General features: G+C 43.4%; 1 protein-coding gene across 1 annotated transcript in view; it reads left to right on the top strand.

Moving 5' to 3' along the window:
* Positions 1–20,322, top strand: part of LOC126470633 (cAMP-specific 3',5'-cyclic phosphodiesterase-like) — a 929,897-nt gene that overhangs the window by 159,351 nt on the left and 750,224 nt on the right. The window contains exon 3 of the mRNA XM_050098609.1: positions 16,469–16,501. Within this exon, the coding sequence (XP_049954566.1) occupies positions 16,469–16,501 (33 nt within the window). The remainder of the gene's footprint in view (positions 1–16,468; positions 16,502–20,322) is intronic.

The raw sequence follows: 20,322 nt of genomic DNA, 5'->3' as shown, positions 1-20,322 counted from the left end.
CTGTTACCATTCGTTTAGGCATACTTTCGAACAGACATGGAGAGCATTGCTATGGGTAAGCAGCCTATTCCTGTCAGAGCGATATTGTTCACGATATGCGGGAAATCCATGGAGGAATTTTCAGTGTCAGTGATATGACAGGAACGAACATTCGAAACAAAAAACGTCTAGTAAACATCGGCTCTAAAACGCTTAGCTTAAGAGCTGTGAGCGCTTGTCCTCCTTCGATAATGTAAAACACATCGCCTCTAATGAAAAAGGTCTCATAGCTCTAAGGTACGCATTTTACAGCCAATGATTACTTCTTCTGCTTCGTATGATTGTTCCTGTCATATCCCTGAATACTGCTCATTCCTCTTGGGACACCCTGCATTAGTACCGGGTGATCAAAAAGTCACTATAAATTTGAAAACTGAATAAATCACGGAATAATGTAGATAGAGAGGTACAAATTGACATACATGCTTGGAATGACATGGGGTTTTATTAGAATCAAAAAAATACAAACATTAAAAAAATGTCCGATAGATGGCGCTTCATCTGATCAGAAGAGCAATAATTAGCATAACAAAGTAAGACAAAGCAAAGATGATGATCTTCACAGGAAATGCTCAATATGTCCACCATCATTCCTCAACAATAGCTGTAGTCGAGGAATAATGTTGTGAACAGCACTGTAAAGCATGCCCGGAGTTATGGTGAGGCATTGGCGTCGGATGTTGGCTTTCAGCATCCCTAGACATGTCTGTCGATCACGATACACTTGCGGCTTCAGGTAACCCCAAAGCCAATATTCTCACGGACTGAGGTATGGGGACCTGGGAAGCCAAGCATGACGAAAGTGGCGGCTGAGCACACGATCATCACCAAACGACGCGTGCAAGAGATCTTTCATGCGTCTAGCAGTATGGGGTGGAGTGCCATCCTGCATAACATCATACGTTCCAGCAGGTGTTTATCAGCCAGGCTGGGGATGATGCGATTCTGTAACATATCGGCGTACCTCTCACCCGTCACGGTAGCAGTTACTGACTTTTGCTGTCCAGCGCCATCTGTCTGACATTTAATGAACTTTGTTTTTTTTGGGGGGGGGGGGTTCTAATAAAACACCATGTCATTCCAAGCATGTGTGTCAATTTTTACCTCTCTATCTACATTATTCCGTGGTTTATTAAGTTTTCAAATTTATAATGACTTTTTGATCATCCGGTATATAAATGGTCCGCCTCCATATGTCACTGATCAGCACGGCGGAATGGCACGCGAGAGGCCCGGGTACGATTCCCGACCAGGTCGGAGATTTTCTCTTCTCGGGGACGCACTCTTACAAGATATCAGCCCCAGCAATCGAATCCGTGCGAAAATTTGGGCCATAATCGTAATAGTACGCAGTTATGGACGTGTGAATACACAGCTTCTTAAACTTCGCTCGCACCGGTTGTTGACACTCGCTCCGCCTTACTGCATTGAGATGTAGCCAGCAAGCGAAGAGCAGCGGGTAGGGGGGGGGGGGCGACACTTCCGCCGAACTTCTTGTGAAATCTTTTTCAAGAAAATGCATTTTTTCACAATCAGAGTGCCTAATATGTCTACCTAATGCATCCATGTTATATATATACATTCCCGATAATCAAAATGAATAACCTTAAGCATCTGAAGAATCATTATGAAATGGAGTTAACGATTTTCCAATTACAGGTGACTCACGCTAATCACGTTAATGAATAGCCCAGCACCTGCAATCCTGCAAATGTACTTCGCTTTAACCATGCCAGCTTTTCAGTCCAATGAAAATACGTGCAACAGTGATTTTAATAATTAAATTGCACTACGCTACTTCTTTAACGACACACTTACTCATTTCACTAATTTACCCTACATTTGTGAATTGCAGCGTAAAAGTGTTCAAAGCAAAGAGATCTCTGGTGCTGACTGCCGGATAGAAACCGCACATTTTGACGCACTGAACAAAGCACTGTCACTTGTTTCTTCGTTAACATTATGAACACCTTACTCGCTACACTGTACAGTACTTCGCTCTCGGGCATTAGGCGACTGCATTGGGAAGGATCCAGTGATGAACAGTCCGTGCGGACCAAGTTTAATATTGGAACATTCAGAAGGTCATAATTGCGTACTTTCAGAATTATGGCCTAAATTATTGTTCGTGGTCGATTGCTGGGGCTGATATGTAGACACATAGATTTTTCCTCCTTAAAAAATGAGGTGCAGTTGGTGACGTTTCCTTGTTAGACATTCCTCCTGTGAGCTAAATCAGCTACTACTCATTTTCTAATGATCTCGATGTACTAACGAGGCGCTGATGCAAGGGGGTGCCGTCTATGGAGGTCAACATTTTAAGAAAAGCATTTGTATTATGACACATATTAATCTCAAATTCTATTACCTATTTTTTGGTGAATATAGTATGGTGAGAACAAGAAGTCTCGAAAATGGCAAGAACTGAAAAACTGAGGTTTTTTTTTAGTGCTGAATATTTTTCAGTTGCGTTCCTGGAAGTTCGCTCACGTGTAATAATTTGCTGCGTGACTGGCTGTATGCAACCTTCTAATCAGGTATATGCGCCCATTCGTAGGCATACCATACCTCTTGCCGACAAAAAGAAATTAATAACTGATACGGTTCGTGTATATTATAAATTATATTCTACATAATAAATTATAGGAAGATTTCGGAAGGTAAGACAGGAGGGAAGTATGTTCCACTAAGAAAAGACAGAGAGTGAGCTACTTTTTCCAACGTAGCTGGAAAGGATAGAAATCGCCCCCCCCCCCCTCTCTACTCCACCCATGTATATACTGCAGCGTGCAGACCTCGGTTCATGATCTTAGGGCTAAGTTAAATACTGATAACGTTCAGTGGACACTTCGGATTTACTCCACATAAACAATGAAATTTTCAAAGCTGCGAGTATTTTTAGCAGAACAACTGCATATCACAGCTATTTTTCAGGTTTTTGGACTAATGGATACAACTGATGTCCTCTGCTATTTGGTAATTATTCGTTTCAAATGGTTCAAATGGCTCTGAGCACTGTGGGACTTAACATCTGAGGTCATCAGTCCCCTAGAACTTAGAACTACTTAAACCTAACTAACCTAAGGACATCACACACATCCACGCCCGAGGCAGGATTCGAACCTGCGATCGTAGCAGTCGCGCGGTTCCGGACTGAAGCGCCTAGAACCGTTCGGCCACCGCGGCTCGGCTATTCGTTTCGTAATGCCTCAGAAGATGAAACATTTCTGTCGCGGATTTGATGTTCGCAGTTGAAACAGAGAACTTATCTTCTTAATGAGGCTTTCGAAACAAATCTGCTTTCACCCTCATTCCAGTGAATGTTGGTGATTCATCAGAAGTGATCATGGAAAACTAATTCACGATGATGGAAAACGGATACGCGAAATTGTTTTGGTGCAAAAATTTACCTGAATACCGACTGAAATTGGAGACCACATAATTTTCGACCCCCATTGAACTCCAGACTTCACACGCCGTATGCAAAAAATTTATGTGCCAGCAATGGAATGAGTACGTGACTGCTCCGATTTATTTTACAGTCTCTCTTAATACGCACAGTACAAAATCTAACAAAATTTGTAATCATCGAGAACACGCAACCAGTACGATGCACGTCGGCAGTAGAATTTGTTGGAACGGTGACGAGGCGGAAAACACCTGCATCTAATCTGCATTCGTAGCTAGACGTTTTCTATCTCGCAACTTTAGATCCGTTTATTGTTCATCGCACATATAATTTCTGGGAAGTCTTTCTTGGATTGGATTTCTTAAATTATACCGCCGTCAGCTTAGTACAAGCAGAAATTCGTACAAACAGGGAAATGCTAATGTAAATAGTTTGAGCAATGCTTTAAAATCATTTTACAGTGTACACATCAGCAAATACTGCCATGAAATTAAATATAGACGAAACAGACTCAAAAAATGCGAACAGCGATTGGGAAGCATACGCCTGGAGGTTAGTGTTAATGCAAGCACAGATAGAACACCAAATTTCATATACACACGTTACTGTTCGTGAAAAATAAAAAAAAGTACTTGGTACGTTTGACTACCTTCATGATGCAGTAAAACGAGGAATTTGTTGGAAGGAGCACGTTAAATTTCACGAAGTTTTGCAGTTCAAAATGGTTCAAATGGCTCTGAGCACTATGGGACTCAACTGCTGAGGTCATTAGTCCCCTAGAACTTAGAACTAGTTAAACCTAACTAACCTAAGGACATCACAAACATCCATGCCCGAGGCAGGATTCGAACCTGCGACCGTAGCGGTCTTGCGGTTCCAGACTGTAGCGCCTTTGACCGCACGGCCACTTCGGCCGGCTGAAGTTTTGCAGTAAGCGGTTTTACTATGTTTCGAAGAAACTGCAGGAAAATAGTAAGTGGTCTACATTTTCTCTTTTCTGTTGACAGTCGCAGAAAAGATTATCCTTTATGCCTCTCTGATATAAGTGAGAAGGAGCTGGTTAGCACATATTTTTACCAAGGCAGTTATCAGTCTCCTATTCGCCTGAAATTTTCTGAATCAGTGGGAGCTTCAAATTACCGGTCGTGTCGCAGCCTGGTATTGACCTTTACGGCAGATTTGAAGACGCCAGTTCTCTGCCCATTCTTCCTAGGTCAGTTTCCCTATCCATAACTTGAAATCGATGGGTATTAGACTGACGTTCATTGCAGGGGGCAGAAAACTGGTGTGCTTCGCCAACTGATTGACCTCGTCCTACATGAGCCGGGGCTCATAGAGAGGAGATACCCATTCCTCTTCGTTTAATTTGCAGTACGTTTCTTATAACGTTTGGTATTTGGCATTCATTTTACTGTTGCAACCAGCATAATGATCAAATCTGCCAGCCTCTCTAATCGCTGTTACATCCGCGGTATGAATTTAACACTGTGGGGAGGACGAATTGCTCGGAATATTTCTGCTTAGGGACAATAAATGCACGTCCCACTGATGACGTCTCTTGATATCGAGTCATCAGTGCTAATAAGAACAATGGGCAGCCAATAAAATTAATGTAGACAATGAAACTTGAATTGATTGTCTGGAAGCCATTTTTCATAAAATTTTAATAATGAATATTGAGGTTTTCCAACTGATATCTGAACGGAATTCTAAATGTAGAATCCTAAATGTGGAACAGAGAATCAGTGCTCATAAGGCCGTTACAACATCATTGAATACGGCTGTAAACAGAAATACAAAGAGTGGCAGGAAAGATCATCTTGCTCAGCAAGAGTGACACGAAACGGATTTCAGATTACCTGGGCGATCTACACGAAAATGTCATCTCCAGCACTAACAGTGTTGAGTAACAACGAACGGAGTTTGAGAGCATTGTGTAGAACGCTTTAAACAGGTATATGTCGAGCAGAGCTATGAGGGGTGGAAGAGATCCGCCTTGATTCCACAGCCGTGTTAGAAAATTGCTACGGAAACAGAGAGAGCGTGGCTGCAAATTTAAAAGTAGTCAAAGCCTCACAGACAAACTAAAAGAAGCCAAAATCAGCGTACTGAAAGCTACGCGCGAAGCGTTCAACAAGTTCGGAAGCAAAATTTTGTTCACCGTCTTGGCAGGAAACCCTGAGACGTTTTGGCCTTACGTTAAATCAGTAAACGGACCGAAGCCATCTGTCCAGACACTCTGTGATCGTAATAGCATTGCAGTGGAGGACGACATAGGAAAGGCCGAAATACTAAACGTCTTTCTCCACAACTGTTTCAAGTAGGAAGATCGCAGTGCAGTGTCTCCTTTAATTCGTAGCACAAAAGACAAAATGCCTGGTAACGAAATAAGTGACCATGGTTTAGAAAAGCAACTGAAACTGCTCAACAAAGGGAAGGCCTCTGGAGCTTACGGGATACCAGTGCGATTCTACATAGAGTATGCGACACTGATGAGTCGAAACATTATGACCATCTGCTTAGTAGTTTGTTTGTCCATCTTTGGAACGAAACACAAACTCATTCTGCGTATAAGGGATCCGACAGTTTGTTGGCAGCTTTGCGGAGGTATGAGGCATTAGCTGTCTACTCACAGATTCTACAGGGTAGTCCATTGATAGTGTCCGGGCCAAATATCTCACGAAACAAGCATCAAACGAAAAAACTACAAAGAACGAAACTCGTCTAGCTTGAAGAGAGAAACCAGATGGTGCTATGGTTGGTCCGCTAAATGGCGCTGACATAGGTCAAACGGATATCAACTGCGTTTCTTTTAAATAGGAACCCCCACTTTTTATTACGTATTCCTGTAGTACATTAAGGAATATGAATGTTTAAGTTGGACCACTTTTATCGCTTTGTGATAGATGGCGCTGTAATAGTCACAAACGTATAAGTACGTGGTATCACGTAACATTCCGCCAGTGTGGACGGTATTTACTTCGTGGTAGATTACCCGTGTTAAAACGGACCGCTTACCAATTGCGGAAAAGGTCGATATCGTGTTGATGTATGGCTATTGTGATGGAAATGCCCAACGGACGTGTGCTATGTATGCTGCTCGGTATCCTGGACGACATCATCCAAATGTCCGGACCGTTCGCCGGGTGGTTACGTTATTTAAGGAAACAGGAAGTGTTCATGTGAAACGTCAACCACGACCTGCAACAAATGATAATGCCCAAGTAGGTGTTTTAACTGCTGTCGAGGTTAATCCGCACATCAGTAGCAGATAAATTGCGCGAGAATCGGGGATCTCAAAAACGTCGGTGTTGAGAATGCTACATCAATATCGATTGCACCCGTACCACATTTCTATGCACCAGGAATTGCATGGCGACGACTTTGAAGGTCGTGTACAGTTCTGCCACTAGGCACAAGAGAAATTACGGGACGATGACAGATTTTTTGCACGCGTTTATTGGCTCAAATGGTTCAAATGGCTCTGAGCACTATGGGACTCAACTGCTGAGGTCATTAGTCCCCTAGAACTTAGAACTAGTTAAACCTAACTAACCTAAGGTCATCACAAACATCCATGCCCGAGGCAGGATTCGAACCTGCGACCGTAGCGGTCTTGCGGTTCCAGACTGCAGCGCCTTTAACCGCACGGCCACTTCGGCCGGCCACGCGTTTTATTATTTAGCGACGAAGCGTCATTCACCAACAACGGTAACGTAAACCGGGATAATATGCACTATTGGGCAATGGAAAATCCACGATGGCTGCGACAAGTGGAACATCAGTGACCTTGGCGGGTTAGTGTATGGTGCGGCATTATGGGAGGAAGGATAATTGGCCCCCATTTTATCGATGGCAATCTAAATGGTGCAGTGTGTGCTGATTTCCTACGTAATGTCCTACCGATGTTTCTACAAGATTTTTCACTGCATGATAGAATGCCGATGTACTTCCAACATGATGGATGTCCGGCAGATAGCTCGCGTGCGGATTAAACGGTATTGAATACCATATTTCATGATAGGTGGATTGGTCGTCGAAGCACCATACCATGGCCCGCACGTTCACCGAATCTGATGGCCCCGGATTTCTTTCTGTGGGGAAAGTTGAAGGATATTTGCCATCGTGATCCACCGACAACGCCTGACAACGTGCGTCAGCGCATTGTCAATGCAAGTGCGAACATTACGGAAGGCGAACTACTCGCTGTTGAGAGGAATGTCGTTACACGTATTGTCAAATGCATTGAGGTTGACAGACATCATTCACAAAGGTACATGTATCACATTGGAACAACCGAAATAAAATGTTCAAACGTACCTACGTTCAGTATTTTAATTTAAAAAACCTACCTGTTACCAACTGTTCGTCTAAAATTGTGAGCCATATGTTTGTGACTATTACAGTGCCATCTATCACAAAGCGAAAAAAGTGGTCCAACTAAAACATTCATGTTTCTTTACGTACTACACGAAAATGTAATAAAAATGGGGGTTCCTATTTTAAAAAAGAGGCAATTGATATCCGTTTGATCTATATCAGCGCCATCTAGTGGGCCAACCATAACGCCATCTGGTTTCCCCCTGCAAGCTATAAAAGTTTCGGGCTTTGTAGTTTTTCAGTTTGACTCCTATTTCGTGAGATATTTGGCCTGGTCACAATCAAGGGACCACCCTGCGTAACTCGCGTAAATGACGGGCTACTGATTTATGTACACGGTGGTGGCGCCCTATAGCGATCCAGATGGGTTCCATAGGATTTGCATCAGGTGAATTTGGTCGCCGAGACAAAAGAATGAATTCCCTATAATGTTCCTCAAATCACTGCCTCCGAGACACGTACAATTATACTGCTGAATGACGACATCGACGTCGGGAAACATTTCAAGCATGAAGGGATTTAGGTGGTTAGCAGCTGTCAGCGTGACTACGATTACTACTACAGGCCCCATGCAAGCGCAGGAGAATGTCTCCCATAGCATAATATTGCTACCACCAGCCTGCGTCCGTGGCGAGCTGCATGTTTCGATCCGCCGTTCACCTCGATGACGGCATTTGTGAAAACGACCATCGATCTAGTGTAGAAAAAGTGTGATTCAGCAGAATAGCCGAGACGTTCCATGGATCGACGGTCGAATTCTGATGGTTCCGTGCCCACTGCAATCGTAATTGACGATGTCGTTGGGTCAACATGTGAACACGTAGGGGTGGTCTGCTGTGGAGCTCCATATTCAGCAATTTACGATGAATGGTGTGTTCTGAAACACTTGTACGTGCACCAGCAATTTGCTCTCTCGGCAAAGATGCCACAGATCACAATCTATCCTACTTTACAGAGAAGGCAATCCTCCGAATCCCACGTTCCGTGGAGAGTCGTGGACTTCCAGCCACTTAGCGCCTACTGGTAGTTTCCCCTCCTTCCACCTCTATCCGTGGATGCTAACGACAGTAGCAAGTGGAACATTCGACCAGCTTCGACGTTTACAGGCTCTGCGTAATAATAAGCTGCCATTTTTCGAAGTAGATTATCTCAGTGGATTTCCCCATTTGCGGCCCATATCTTCGCTAGGGTGGTCCCCCGTCTTTGTCTGCTGCGCGCGCTCGCGCGCGCGCGCGGGCGCGCACACACACACACACACACACACACACACACACACACACACACTTCTGTTACCGCGTCACGTATCCGCAACGCTACCAGGGGGCATCCACCGCCGCGGTGGGCAGTGGTCATAATATTTTGGCCTATGAGTGTACTTCTCTCCTGGAAGCAGTGTCCTGTAGGTCGCTGGAGGAGCCAAGTGTTTTCAATGACGGGAAAACAGTACAGGTGATACTAGTTTTCAAGAAGGATCGTCAAACAGACGCACGTAACTGTAGGCCTTCATCTCCGATGACGGTCTGTTGTAGAATTTGAAACATGTTTCTTGCTCGCACATAATTACATTTCTGGGGCCCTAAAATCTATTCTATAGAAATCAACATAGATACCGAAAAGAACGATCGTGTGGAAACCAGCTTGCTCTGTTCGTCCACGAGATATTCAGATAGATATACTCTAAATAACGGGACGTGGAAACGCAAGTGGACGAAAAGCTGCCGAAGTAATAGCGTGGAATTCCACATTCCACTGCAGTGCGGACGGTGTAGTAAATAATCTGGCATGTTAGATTTTTGTCTCTGAGAGGGCAACATGGCCAATGAGATGCGACATCCGTTTTAAATCACAAATAGAACTGAGAAGCCGCCATATTGTATTGAGTGAAACTAACATATAATTCTTTTTAGATACGTGGCATGACTATAAGCTGTTTCAAAGTATCAGTAAACTGGGAATCTCTCGAAAAACTTGTCATGTTTGCTACAATTTATTATAATAAAGTGAAGTAATTACGTATAACTTGTGTGCTATGAAAGTACACGGTTTCAGTGCTACCGCACAATGATGAAATATCAAAAGCGCGTCGTTTTCATATTGTTTATCATAGTTCAGTATCAAATAATTACAGTTGTAGGTGCAGACTTTAGATAGTATTTACGGTTTACTGAGATCTGGGTGTCATGTTGAAACAGTACCATAGACGATAACATTTTGAGCTGTGAAGAGAAAGGTAGCAGATTCGTGTCCACCTCCTTCCAAATAAACATTCATCTGTATCTACTTTCTCCAGTGCTAGATTTATTTCATCACGCCACGACGTATTGTTCTGTACTGGTAACTCTAGATATTTCATGATCGTGACTTATCCCAGTAACTGTTCGGCAACGGTGCAGTCGTACGATATTCGACCCGCATGAAAAGAATCACAGGATTTTTATGTTCTACCTATGTCGCCAATGCTGCATTATTTATAGAGCAAATTTTGTTGAACTTTATTCAGGTCGAGTGAATGTGTTTAACTCCTCTTTTGAAAATTGTCTCCATCTTATGTTACTTTCGTAATTTCTCTTTAGGCAGTCAATAACAGAGCACGTCATTTGGAAAACAGGCGTACTTTTAGTTTGATGTCTGCGGTTCTTTTTAGTCACTTTCAGTTACGAACGTAAAACAACAGAATCAGTGTATTAATTATAACCTAAAAAGTGCTGGAAAAATTAAAGTATCGGCCTGTGTTTCCCACTGCGTTAATGTGTTGTGATGGAAGACACTAGAAAGAAGGGAAGATACCTTTCAAAAGCCGCAGTCGTGGACATTCAAGCAGAAAACTGATTTCTGTCAAAGACAGAGAAAAATTACTTTTATAATCGTTCAACGGTTTGACAGTTATTGAATATAATGAGTAGCCGCAAGCTAAAGTGGATAGTTGCGATCCGGAAAATGTCTCTAAAACTCAATAACGAACATCTATGATTCGTATCTACCGTTCCCCAACCCCTGTGTAATATAATGTGTTTGCCAGCTAAATCAGATAAACGTATCCGCTCAACCAATACGTCTGCCCGGCGTAAATATGATGTCCAGTAGCCTCGTCTGTTTGAACAGTAAACATTTTGCTGAACCTCCTCGGGATTGTATTGAACAACTCCCTGACTACGTCCACGCCAAATGCAATTGGACAGTATCAGTAACTTCAGAAAATCTTTCCTCGCCCTGATGCTCACCGTGTAACATTTGAAGACTGGCTTGCTTTCTGTTCTGCCTTTATTTCGGATATAAACGTTTATAAGATCTATATTTACAGTAACGCATTTTTCTTTTAAAAATTCCATTATTTTCTCGCGTTTCATTTCTACTTGTCACTGAGTATTTCAAAAATGAAGTAATTTTTTCTTCAGGATACGACAACGTTCAGTGAATGAATCAATTAAGAGCAAAATAATATAGACGCTTTTTATTTAATTATAGTAGCGTGGAGAAAAACTAGACTTTAACAGTCGATAGCACAGCTGTGAAACGATCCAAGAGGGTTCTCTTCTTAATGTCAGAGTTTGATAGCAATAATAATAGTTGATCTGACTTCAGTGTGGTACACAAAACCTAATCACATATCTTGGGTTTGATTGGCGGTTCCTTGATCTCTAAAAATGGTTACACTCAATAGGACTAATTGTAAGAGTTTTAAAGAGGTGTACGCAGGCTAGTAAGTTTTTTTTTTGTAAATGAAAAGTAGATAAATAATAAGATTTAATTACTGGAGAAGCATGTGCGCCAGATGATGTCTGCAACTTATAAAAAGTGGATAAAGTCGTCCTCTAACGAAACGTTAAAAACACATGAACGAGGAGCGGGCGACGTCACAGCGTGGAATTACACGTGTGGAGCGTAAAATGAAGAACTAGGCATGTCAGATTTTTGCCTCGTGCAGATAAACGTGGTAAGTGGGGTGCGACATCGTTTGTACGGCACAAGCACCACATGCCGCCATATTGTACAGAGGTAAACTATGTTTTGAATACGTTTCCATTATCATAGAGCACGAGGTATGAAAATAAGCTGTTTCAAGGCATCGGAAAATTGAGAATGTTTCGAAAGGGGATAAAAACTTGCTGTACTCGATGTTTTTAGTGTTATAATTTGTCTGCTATGAAAGGAAACCGTTTCAAAGTTACGCCCCAATGAAGATCTATCAAAAGCGCGGCGTTTTGTTTCAATTTGTGGTAGTTGAATATCAAATAATGACGTCTGTAGATGCAATCTCAGGCAATGTATACCACATCTGGAGGCCTGTAGCTTAATTGATAGCACCGTGAGCTCTGAAGAGGAAGGCAGCAGATTCGCATCCACTGCCTCGCAAATGTATTGTCACCTTTTGTTTTCCAGAAGATTCCTGGTGTTTCTTAGTAATTTAGTCCAGGTATTACGTGCAGTAGTCTGTTATTTATTTTAAATAATGTATTTGCTGCAATTCTTGTTGCAAAGGCCAACGATTGTGGTGTTTCCTCAGTGGCCAGAAATCTTAACGTAATTGACAGTCTGAGGCAGAAAGTAATCACAAGTTACACACTGGAAGTTTTTGCCATTATGAAACTTTGTGTAAAATATATCTCTCGGTTTTATGTACTGCCTCATGTTTGTATGTTGTTGGTAAGTATCTTTCTCAGGCATGGTGACCAGCTTCGAAAGAATCTCCACTTCCGTTCAAATGAAATTAAGAAAGTAATCTCGATCTTGAAATCTGTGTGACAAAGTACGTTACTTCAGAGTGATGGTATTCAATGGAGCACCCCTCATATGGATATTAAGGATTCGCAAACTGACATCTGACGCTATACGTAACAGAGTTAACGCAACTGTTTTACGCGCGTCTGTTTTCGTAAAGAATGTGTGTGATTTACGCGCCAGATGCCGCAGGCTGTCGCTGGAGAGCGCTGAGGTCACAGGTCACAATGATGACAAGCACGTTCTGTGAGATGTAGCCGGTTGTTTGAGAGCCTGTGGCAACCACGACGGACAAGTCCCATGTGAGGACTGAGCTTTGAGGCAGCCCTCTCGACGCTGTACAAGCCTCAAGAAACTACTTCTGGAATCGTTCATATGGTGTTTCGGTAAGTGTGTCCAAAAATTGGACATGGAGGACGCGCCACTAAAAAATTTGAGGTAGGGAACCTAGGATCAGAGAAACCAGCTTAATGAGATACGGAAGTAAACTTGTCTGCCGCTCTGTCTAGAATTACTGTTTTCCAGCTTATTTACAACTAACATGCGTACAAATTTACACATAATGTGCTGCTTATTTACATGAACATTCTTTATTTCTTGCAAAGAAACAAGGACGACTAGCCTGATTACTAGGAAGTCATGATGCAGGTTTTGCTTACTTTACTTGGCCATGAGGTGGCTCTGTTGTATCGTATTTACATTTTCTCATGACAGAATATGCTTTGAATCGACGACAGACCCATTCATTACTCTGTGCTGTTCAGAGACGTACAGTACAGTACGATGGAGCAGTACCGGTACAGATTCACTGACGTGCACCTTGTGTATGGGGAAGTACGTTTCAATGCTGTCGCTGTTGAAACGCTGTAAAGGGAACGATTTCCTAACAGACATCATCCGGCGTTACAGGCGACAGTCTCACTGGGCCACATCTTCCACCTGGCTTCCTCAATGGCCACCTTTACTTGGGATTCGTGCAAAGAGTTATGCCTGTTGGAGAACATACCCCTGTCTGCTAATGAGAGGATTGCATACAACATGACGGTGCACTACCTCACTTTTCAGTGTGGATGTCCGCAACCATCTCAGTGGTGTATTTCCTGGTGCCGGCCGAAGTGGCCGAGCGGTTATAGGCGCTTCAGTCTGGAACCGCGCGACCGCTACGGTCGCAGGTTCGAATCCTGCCTCGGGCATGGATGTGTGTGTTGTCCTTAGGTTAGTTAGGTTTAAGTAGTTCTAAGTTCTAGGGGACTGATGACCACAGATGTTGAGTCCCATAGTACTCAGAGCCATATTTCCTGGTCGCTGTATTGGAGGGGGAGGTCCTATTCCATGGCCTGCGAGGTCACCTGACCTGAACCCCCCCCCCCCCCCCCGATTATTTCCTGTGGGAATATCTAAAGACCCCAGTGGGTATGGAGATGAAATCAATTTCAGAATTGTAGCTGCCTTTGATGCGATTCGAAACACACCAGGGTTATTTGTTAGCGTGCGTCAGAATCTTGTCCGCCGATGTCATGCTTGCATTAAGGTTGATGGCCGCCAGTTTCAGCACATTTTGTACGCTACAATACAAATTGTATGTTCGTTGTGTCAATGATGGTATTTGCGGTTAGCTGTAACTAATGTAAATAAAGAAGTATGCAGTAATGTGGTTTTATTCCTATTATCTCCTTACGCTGGCTTCTCTGAACCCAGGTTCGCTACCTCAAATTGTTTAGTGGAGCATCATTTATGTCCTGTTAAATTTTTTCACGCTCTTATGGGAACACCTTGTAGATGTCTGATTTAAGAGTCGTCAGGACCATTGTAACTGATGTTTTGGCAGATTTCGTTTTTGCAATGTGTAGCTGGTGACAGTTCAGACAATTACTGCTCGTCACGTCTTTCATGCGACACCCCGTGTCGATGGAATCCGTCGGTTCGTGTCCCATCACAAACAAAATTATTTTTAAATCTTAATTTTATGTGCCCATTCGATAGAGAGCTCCCAAATTAATCTAGTTCGATACTTATTTTATCGATATGTATTAACTGTGACACTAGACACACAGAATAAACAGCAATCCGCCAGCGATTCAGTAGCGCTGCATGATTTTCGGTAGCATCAGCGCGTGCCAGGGCACTGCTGTCGCTACTGGAATACCGGTTATTCTTCAAGTTTTACTGTCCCTGTCAGCAGCACGTATCGATAGGAAGAATATCGCACTGGAGTAATTTGGGAGCGATCTATCGAATGGGCAAATAAAACTCTACTTAGAAAATAATTTTGTCTGTAACGGGAAAGAAACTGACGCTTTCCGTCGACACTGTCGCATGAAATACGTGGGCTGACTCCTGCTACACAACGAAAAAACGAAATTGGAAAAATCTGCCGAAACACAAGAAAACAGGGGCCCGACGACTCTTAGGAGACACAGCCGGTATGTGGGTGGTTAGTCTGGAGGAGGGGACCAAACAGCGAAGTCATCGGTCCCATCGCCTTAGGGATGGGGAAGGAAGTCGGCCGTGCCCTTTCAAAGAAAATATCCCGGCTTTAGCCTGAAGTGATTTAGGGAAATCACTGAAAACCTAAAAAAGGATGACCGGACGCGGGTTTGAACCGTCGTCTTCCCGAATACGAGACCAGTGTGCTAACCACTGCGCCACCTCGCTCGGTTCAGTATATGGTTCTGTGCTCTAGGTAAGTTAGAATGCCAAACACAAAATCTTCCAAATAACTGCCATCCATTTCACACTCGTTCGGATTCCAATTGCGGTTTCTTTGTTGACTTATTGTATTCCATACATCAGATATCTTGCTACATCAATTCATATTTTCGCAATAACTTATGATGTTTATGTGGTTGGGAAATAACCGTTGAGTTCCAATTTGAAATCGACGTTATTGGTGTCTGAAAGTCAGAACAGTGTTCCTACCACAATAAAGTTTTATCTGTCCTCCATAATTGATTCCATCAGTTTCAACTTTTGTGCATTTCTAAAAAATTAAGAGAGAAGTGTTGTACATCATCTATTCTTGGCACGCACATTGAACGTATTCGAAATGTAAATTTTTGCTACCTATTTCATTGTTATGAAAATAATGGATGGTTTTGGTAAGTAGAATTGCTTCTGGCGTAAATATACGGATATGTATGTGGTAGTTGCTAGTCTTTTTTTAAAATATTTGTATTGTGATGTATTTGTGTCCTCTCTTCAAATCAGCCCCCCCCCCACTCTCTCTCTCTCTCTCTCTCTCTCTCTCTCTCTCTCTCTCTCTCTCTCTCTCTCTCTCTCTCTCTCTCTCTCCCCCCCCCCCCCTCTCATCCCTCCCTCTCTCGCCCTTTGTGTGTGTGTGTGTGTGTGTGTGTGTGTGTGTGTCGCTTACAGTTTAGATCACTTTCCTTATTTTGTTGAGGGAAGTTTAATAATATACTCTCAAGAATTGTAAAACTGCTACGGACAATATGGGCACCCACATGAAGAATTTTTATTTTTTTATTTGTGTTTTTCTGTTTTAAGGACTACCAACTAAATGCCCCGTTGCAAAACCTGAAGCATCTGTGACGGTTTGCCGTGTTATGCACTTTAGTGTTTGTGGGTTACCAACTTTTTAGTACAATAATAGCCCAAGGTTTTCCTGTTTTATTACATTTTTGCTAATTAATGTATGTATAATACAGTTTGAATAAAGTGGTTATTGTTTTTACAAGTCTCATTCTTTCTGTCCAAGACATTTTTTTTCTTCTTAATGTACATAAATGTGTTACTGGAAAATACTTCCGAGTGTTCGAAGTACTCGGCTTTCAATTTTACGACCTGTGGGTGATTTAGCTGGCTAATTTGAGTGTGTTGTTATGTGCATGGGTGTGTGTGCGTGTGTGGCTACACCAGTGTCTTGTCGTCCATTTGTTGATCCTGATGTTGCGTCTTTTGCAGATTCAAGGAGACAGAGACAGTGTTGGAGCGCTCGTATGTACCTGACTTCTTTTGTCTGTCTTCTGGCCTGCCCTTAGCGTTTCGTAGGTGGCACGGAGTGGTTGTGCATCCCGTAGCTCGCATCCCCACGCACTAACTTTCCCCTCCTTCCTGTGTGCGAGTGGCGTTTGGTGTTCGTCTTCCCCAGCACTCCCTTTTTTTACGCGTCCTGTAGTAACACAGCACAGTAAAATGTTTATTACGTAGGTCCATCACCTGCGCTTCTTTAAATTTCACGCATGTCTTTTGAATTCACATCGGGAATGTCTGCATTTTTTTTTCACTGTTGTATTAGTCACCTAGTTTAAATTAAGAGAACATAATTTTGGGCTGACCACAGACAGCTCAGTTCTCGGCTTTTGTATGCGACCACTGTGCATTTTCAGTTGAAAAAATCCTTATAACCTTTTTCAGGTTATTCACTTGCTTTAATACGTTTGCAGTGTTGAAATTCAGTGGTTTGCACTAATAATCATAGTTCTTTCGCTTTTTCTTTAGTGAAGTTACAAAATCAGCCATGTGTTAAGCACTCAAACAGCTGGACTGCTTGTCATCTGCTGCCAATAGATGGGATCTGCCTTATGTGATCGACGCGAACCCATTATCTGTGCCATGAGTATATGTTTAACTGTATACACGAATTACGATTGGAAACTTTAGTTATAGAGAGAGTGACGAAAAAAGGGGGTCCAGCAGACTATGAATGTACGATCTCTCTTAAACTTCATGAGGTTTTTCATAATGCTTTGAGTTTCGTGGGAACGTTGTTCAAGTTAAGCTGTTCTAACACGCCCCCACGGCACAGTCAAAACTTGAACCTGACTGTATCCTTCCTCAACTCTTCCGAACTGCACCAAGATAGTTCAAACAGGGTGAACATGAATACAACCGACAAACTGCAGGGACGGATTGCTCACTGGAAATGGAGAAAACAAAGATACTTTGAACATGTGTCCAGAAATGCATCGTTGCCACGGTAGAATGCGCTGACGAATGAAAATTCTTCTGATCGCGTGCCTTGTGTTACGGCCAAGGAGATGGAACGTTTGAGAGGCAGCACGGCTATACCAAAACAAATACCCTCACAGACAACAACCACATCATGCTACGTTTCAAGCCTCTTGTTGGGCATTTGTGTGATAATGGGTCCTTACATACAGACGAACGTGCAGGAAAGCGGCGTACTGTACGTACACCAGATTTGGAGGATCGGGTTCTACAGATACTGAGACGAACCCTAGTACAGGCTCCAACCAATGTGCCCGCCAACATGGTGCAAGCCAAAGTACGATTATGCGTATTGTGCATGAAAACCAAAAATGACTCTGAGCACTACGGGACTTAACATCTATGGTCATCAGTCCCGTAGAACTTAGAACTACTTAAACCTAACTAACCTAAGGACAGCACACAACACCCAGCCATCACGAGGCAGAGAAAATCCCTGACCCCGCCGGGAATCGAACCCGGGAACCCGGGCGTGGGAAGCGAGAACGCTACCGCACGACCACGAGATGCGGGCTGCATGAAAACCACTACTATCCGTACCACGTGCAACAAATGAGAGGATTATCAGCAGCGGACATCCCTCTATAGTAAGTAATTTGGCGACGGTTTCTGCACCAGACCGTCACAATTATGGCAATTCTGTCATCAGTATCTTTACCGACGAACCATTCTGCTGCTTACGGTAAGTGGTGTCAATCACACAGGCTGCATCATACAAGGAACACACGGCACGTGGTCAGAGGAACTGCCATTCGACAGCGCCATCTACCGTGGCAACGCTTCATTTTTGGACACATGTTCATAGGACCTTATTTCCTCTATTTTCAGTCAGGAATCCGTCCCTGCAGACCGTCGGTTTTATTATGCCCTATACAGGGGTTACAAAAAGGTACGGCCAAACTTTCAGGAAACATTCCTCAAACACAAAGAAAGAAAATATGTTATGTGGACATGTGTCCGGAAACGCTTACTTTCCATGTTAGAGCTCATTTTATTACTTCTCTTCAAATCACATTAATCATGGAATGGAAACACACAGCAACAGAACGTACCAGCGTGACTTCAAACACTTTGTTACAGGAAATGTTCAAAATGTCCTCCGTTTTAGCGAGGATACATGCATCCACCCTCCGTCGCATGGAATCCCTGATGCGCTGATGCAGCCCTGGAGAATGGTGTATTGTATCACAGCCGTCCACAATACGAGCACGAAGAGTCTCTACATTTGGTACCGGGGTTGCGTAGACAAGAGCTTTCAAATGCCCCCATAAATGAAATTCAAGAGGGTTGAGGTCAGGAGAGCGTGGAGGCCATGGAATTGGTCCGCCTCTACCAATCCATCGGCCACCGAATCTGTTGTTGAGAAGCGTACGAACACTTCGACTGAAATGTGCAGGAGCTCCATCGTGCATGAATCTCATGTTGTGTCGTACTTGTAAAAGCACTTGTTCTAGCAGCACAGGTAGAGTATCCCGTATGAAATCATGATAACGTGCTCCATTGAGCGTAGGTGGAAGAACATGGGGCCCAATCAAGACATCACCAACAATGCCTGCCCAAACGTTCACAGAAAACCTGTGTTGATGACGTGATTGCACAATTGCGTGCGGATTCTCGTCAGCCCACACATGTTGATTGTGAAAATGTACAATTTGATCACGTTGGAATGAAGCCTCATCCATAAAGAGAACATTTGCACTGAAATGAGGATTGACGCATTGTTGGATGAACCAATCGCAGACGTGTACCCGTGGGGGCCAATCAGCTGCTGATAGTGCCTGCACACGCACTCTCCATACGTTGACGTGGTCAACGTTACCTTGTACAGCAGCAACTTCTCTGACGCTGACATTAGGGTTATCGTCAACTGCACGAAGAATTGCCTCGTCCATTGCAGGTGTCCTCGTCGTTCTAGGTCTTCCCCAGTCGCGAGTCATAGGCTGCAATGTTCCGTGCTCCATAAGACGCCGATCAATTGCTTCGAACGTCTTCCTGTCGGGACACCTTCGTTCTGGAAATCTGTCTCGATACAAACGTACCGCGCCACGGCTATTGGCCCGTGCTAATCCATACATCAAATGGGCATCTGCCAACTCCGCATTTGTAAACATTGCACTGATTGCAAAACCACGTTCGTGATGAACACTAACCTGTTGATGCTACGTACTGATGTGCTTGATGCTAGTACTGTAGAGCAATGAGTCGCATGTCAACACAAGCACCGAAGTCAACATTACCTTCCTTCAATTGGGCCAACTGGCGGTGAATCGAGGAAGTACAGTACATACTGACGAAACTAAAATGAGCTCTAACATGGAAATTAAGCGTTTCCGGACACATGTCCACATAACATCTTTTCTTTGTGTGTGAGGAATGTTTTCTGAAAGTTTGGCCGTACCTTTTTGTAACACCCTGTATAGAGTGTGGAATAGTAGGGCAGGATGGGAGAAAGAAAGGTTAAGTCAGTATCCAGCGTCTCGTCCATAAAAATCTCATTTGAGAGGGGCGGAAAGCTAGACTGGACAAGGGCGGGGAAGAGAGCCATTTCCAAAACAAATACATCCCAGCGTTTGCCATAAGCGACTTATGGACAACATGGTAAAGGAAATATGGATTTCTAGACGATGATTTGAGGGCCGGAATGTGCGCCCAGTGCCGTAACCGCAGCGGAGACTCGACCGTAAAAGGATAGTAATGGCGTCAAATGGAAGCAGTCAACTGTACTCAGATGGAGGGGTTGAGCAAGAACGGCAACCGTCGGCTTCGAATTCCACTCAAGCACACAACCATAATTTATCAGGAAATTT

This window comes from Schistocerca serialis, chromosome 3 (genome assembly GCF_023864345.2).
Source record: "Schistocerca serialis cubense isolate TAMUIC-IGC-003099 chromosome 3, iqSchSeri2.2, whole genome shotgun sequence".
Lineage (NCBI taxonomy): Eukaryota > Metazoa > Arthropoda > Insecta > Orthoptera > Acrididae > Schistocerca > Schistocerca serialis.
This window is presented reverse-complemented; position numbering and strand designations above follow the sequence as displayed.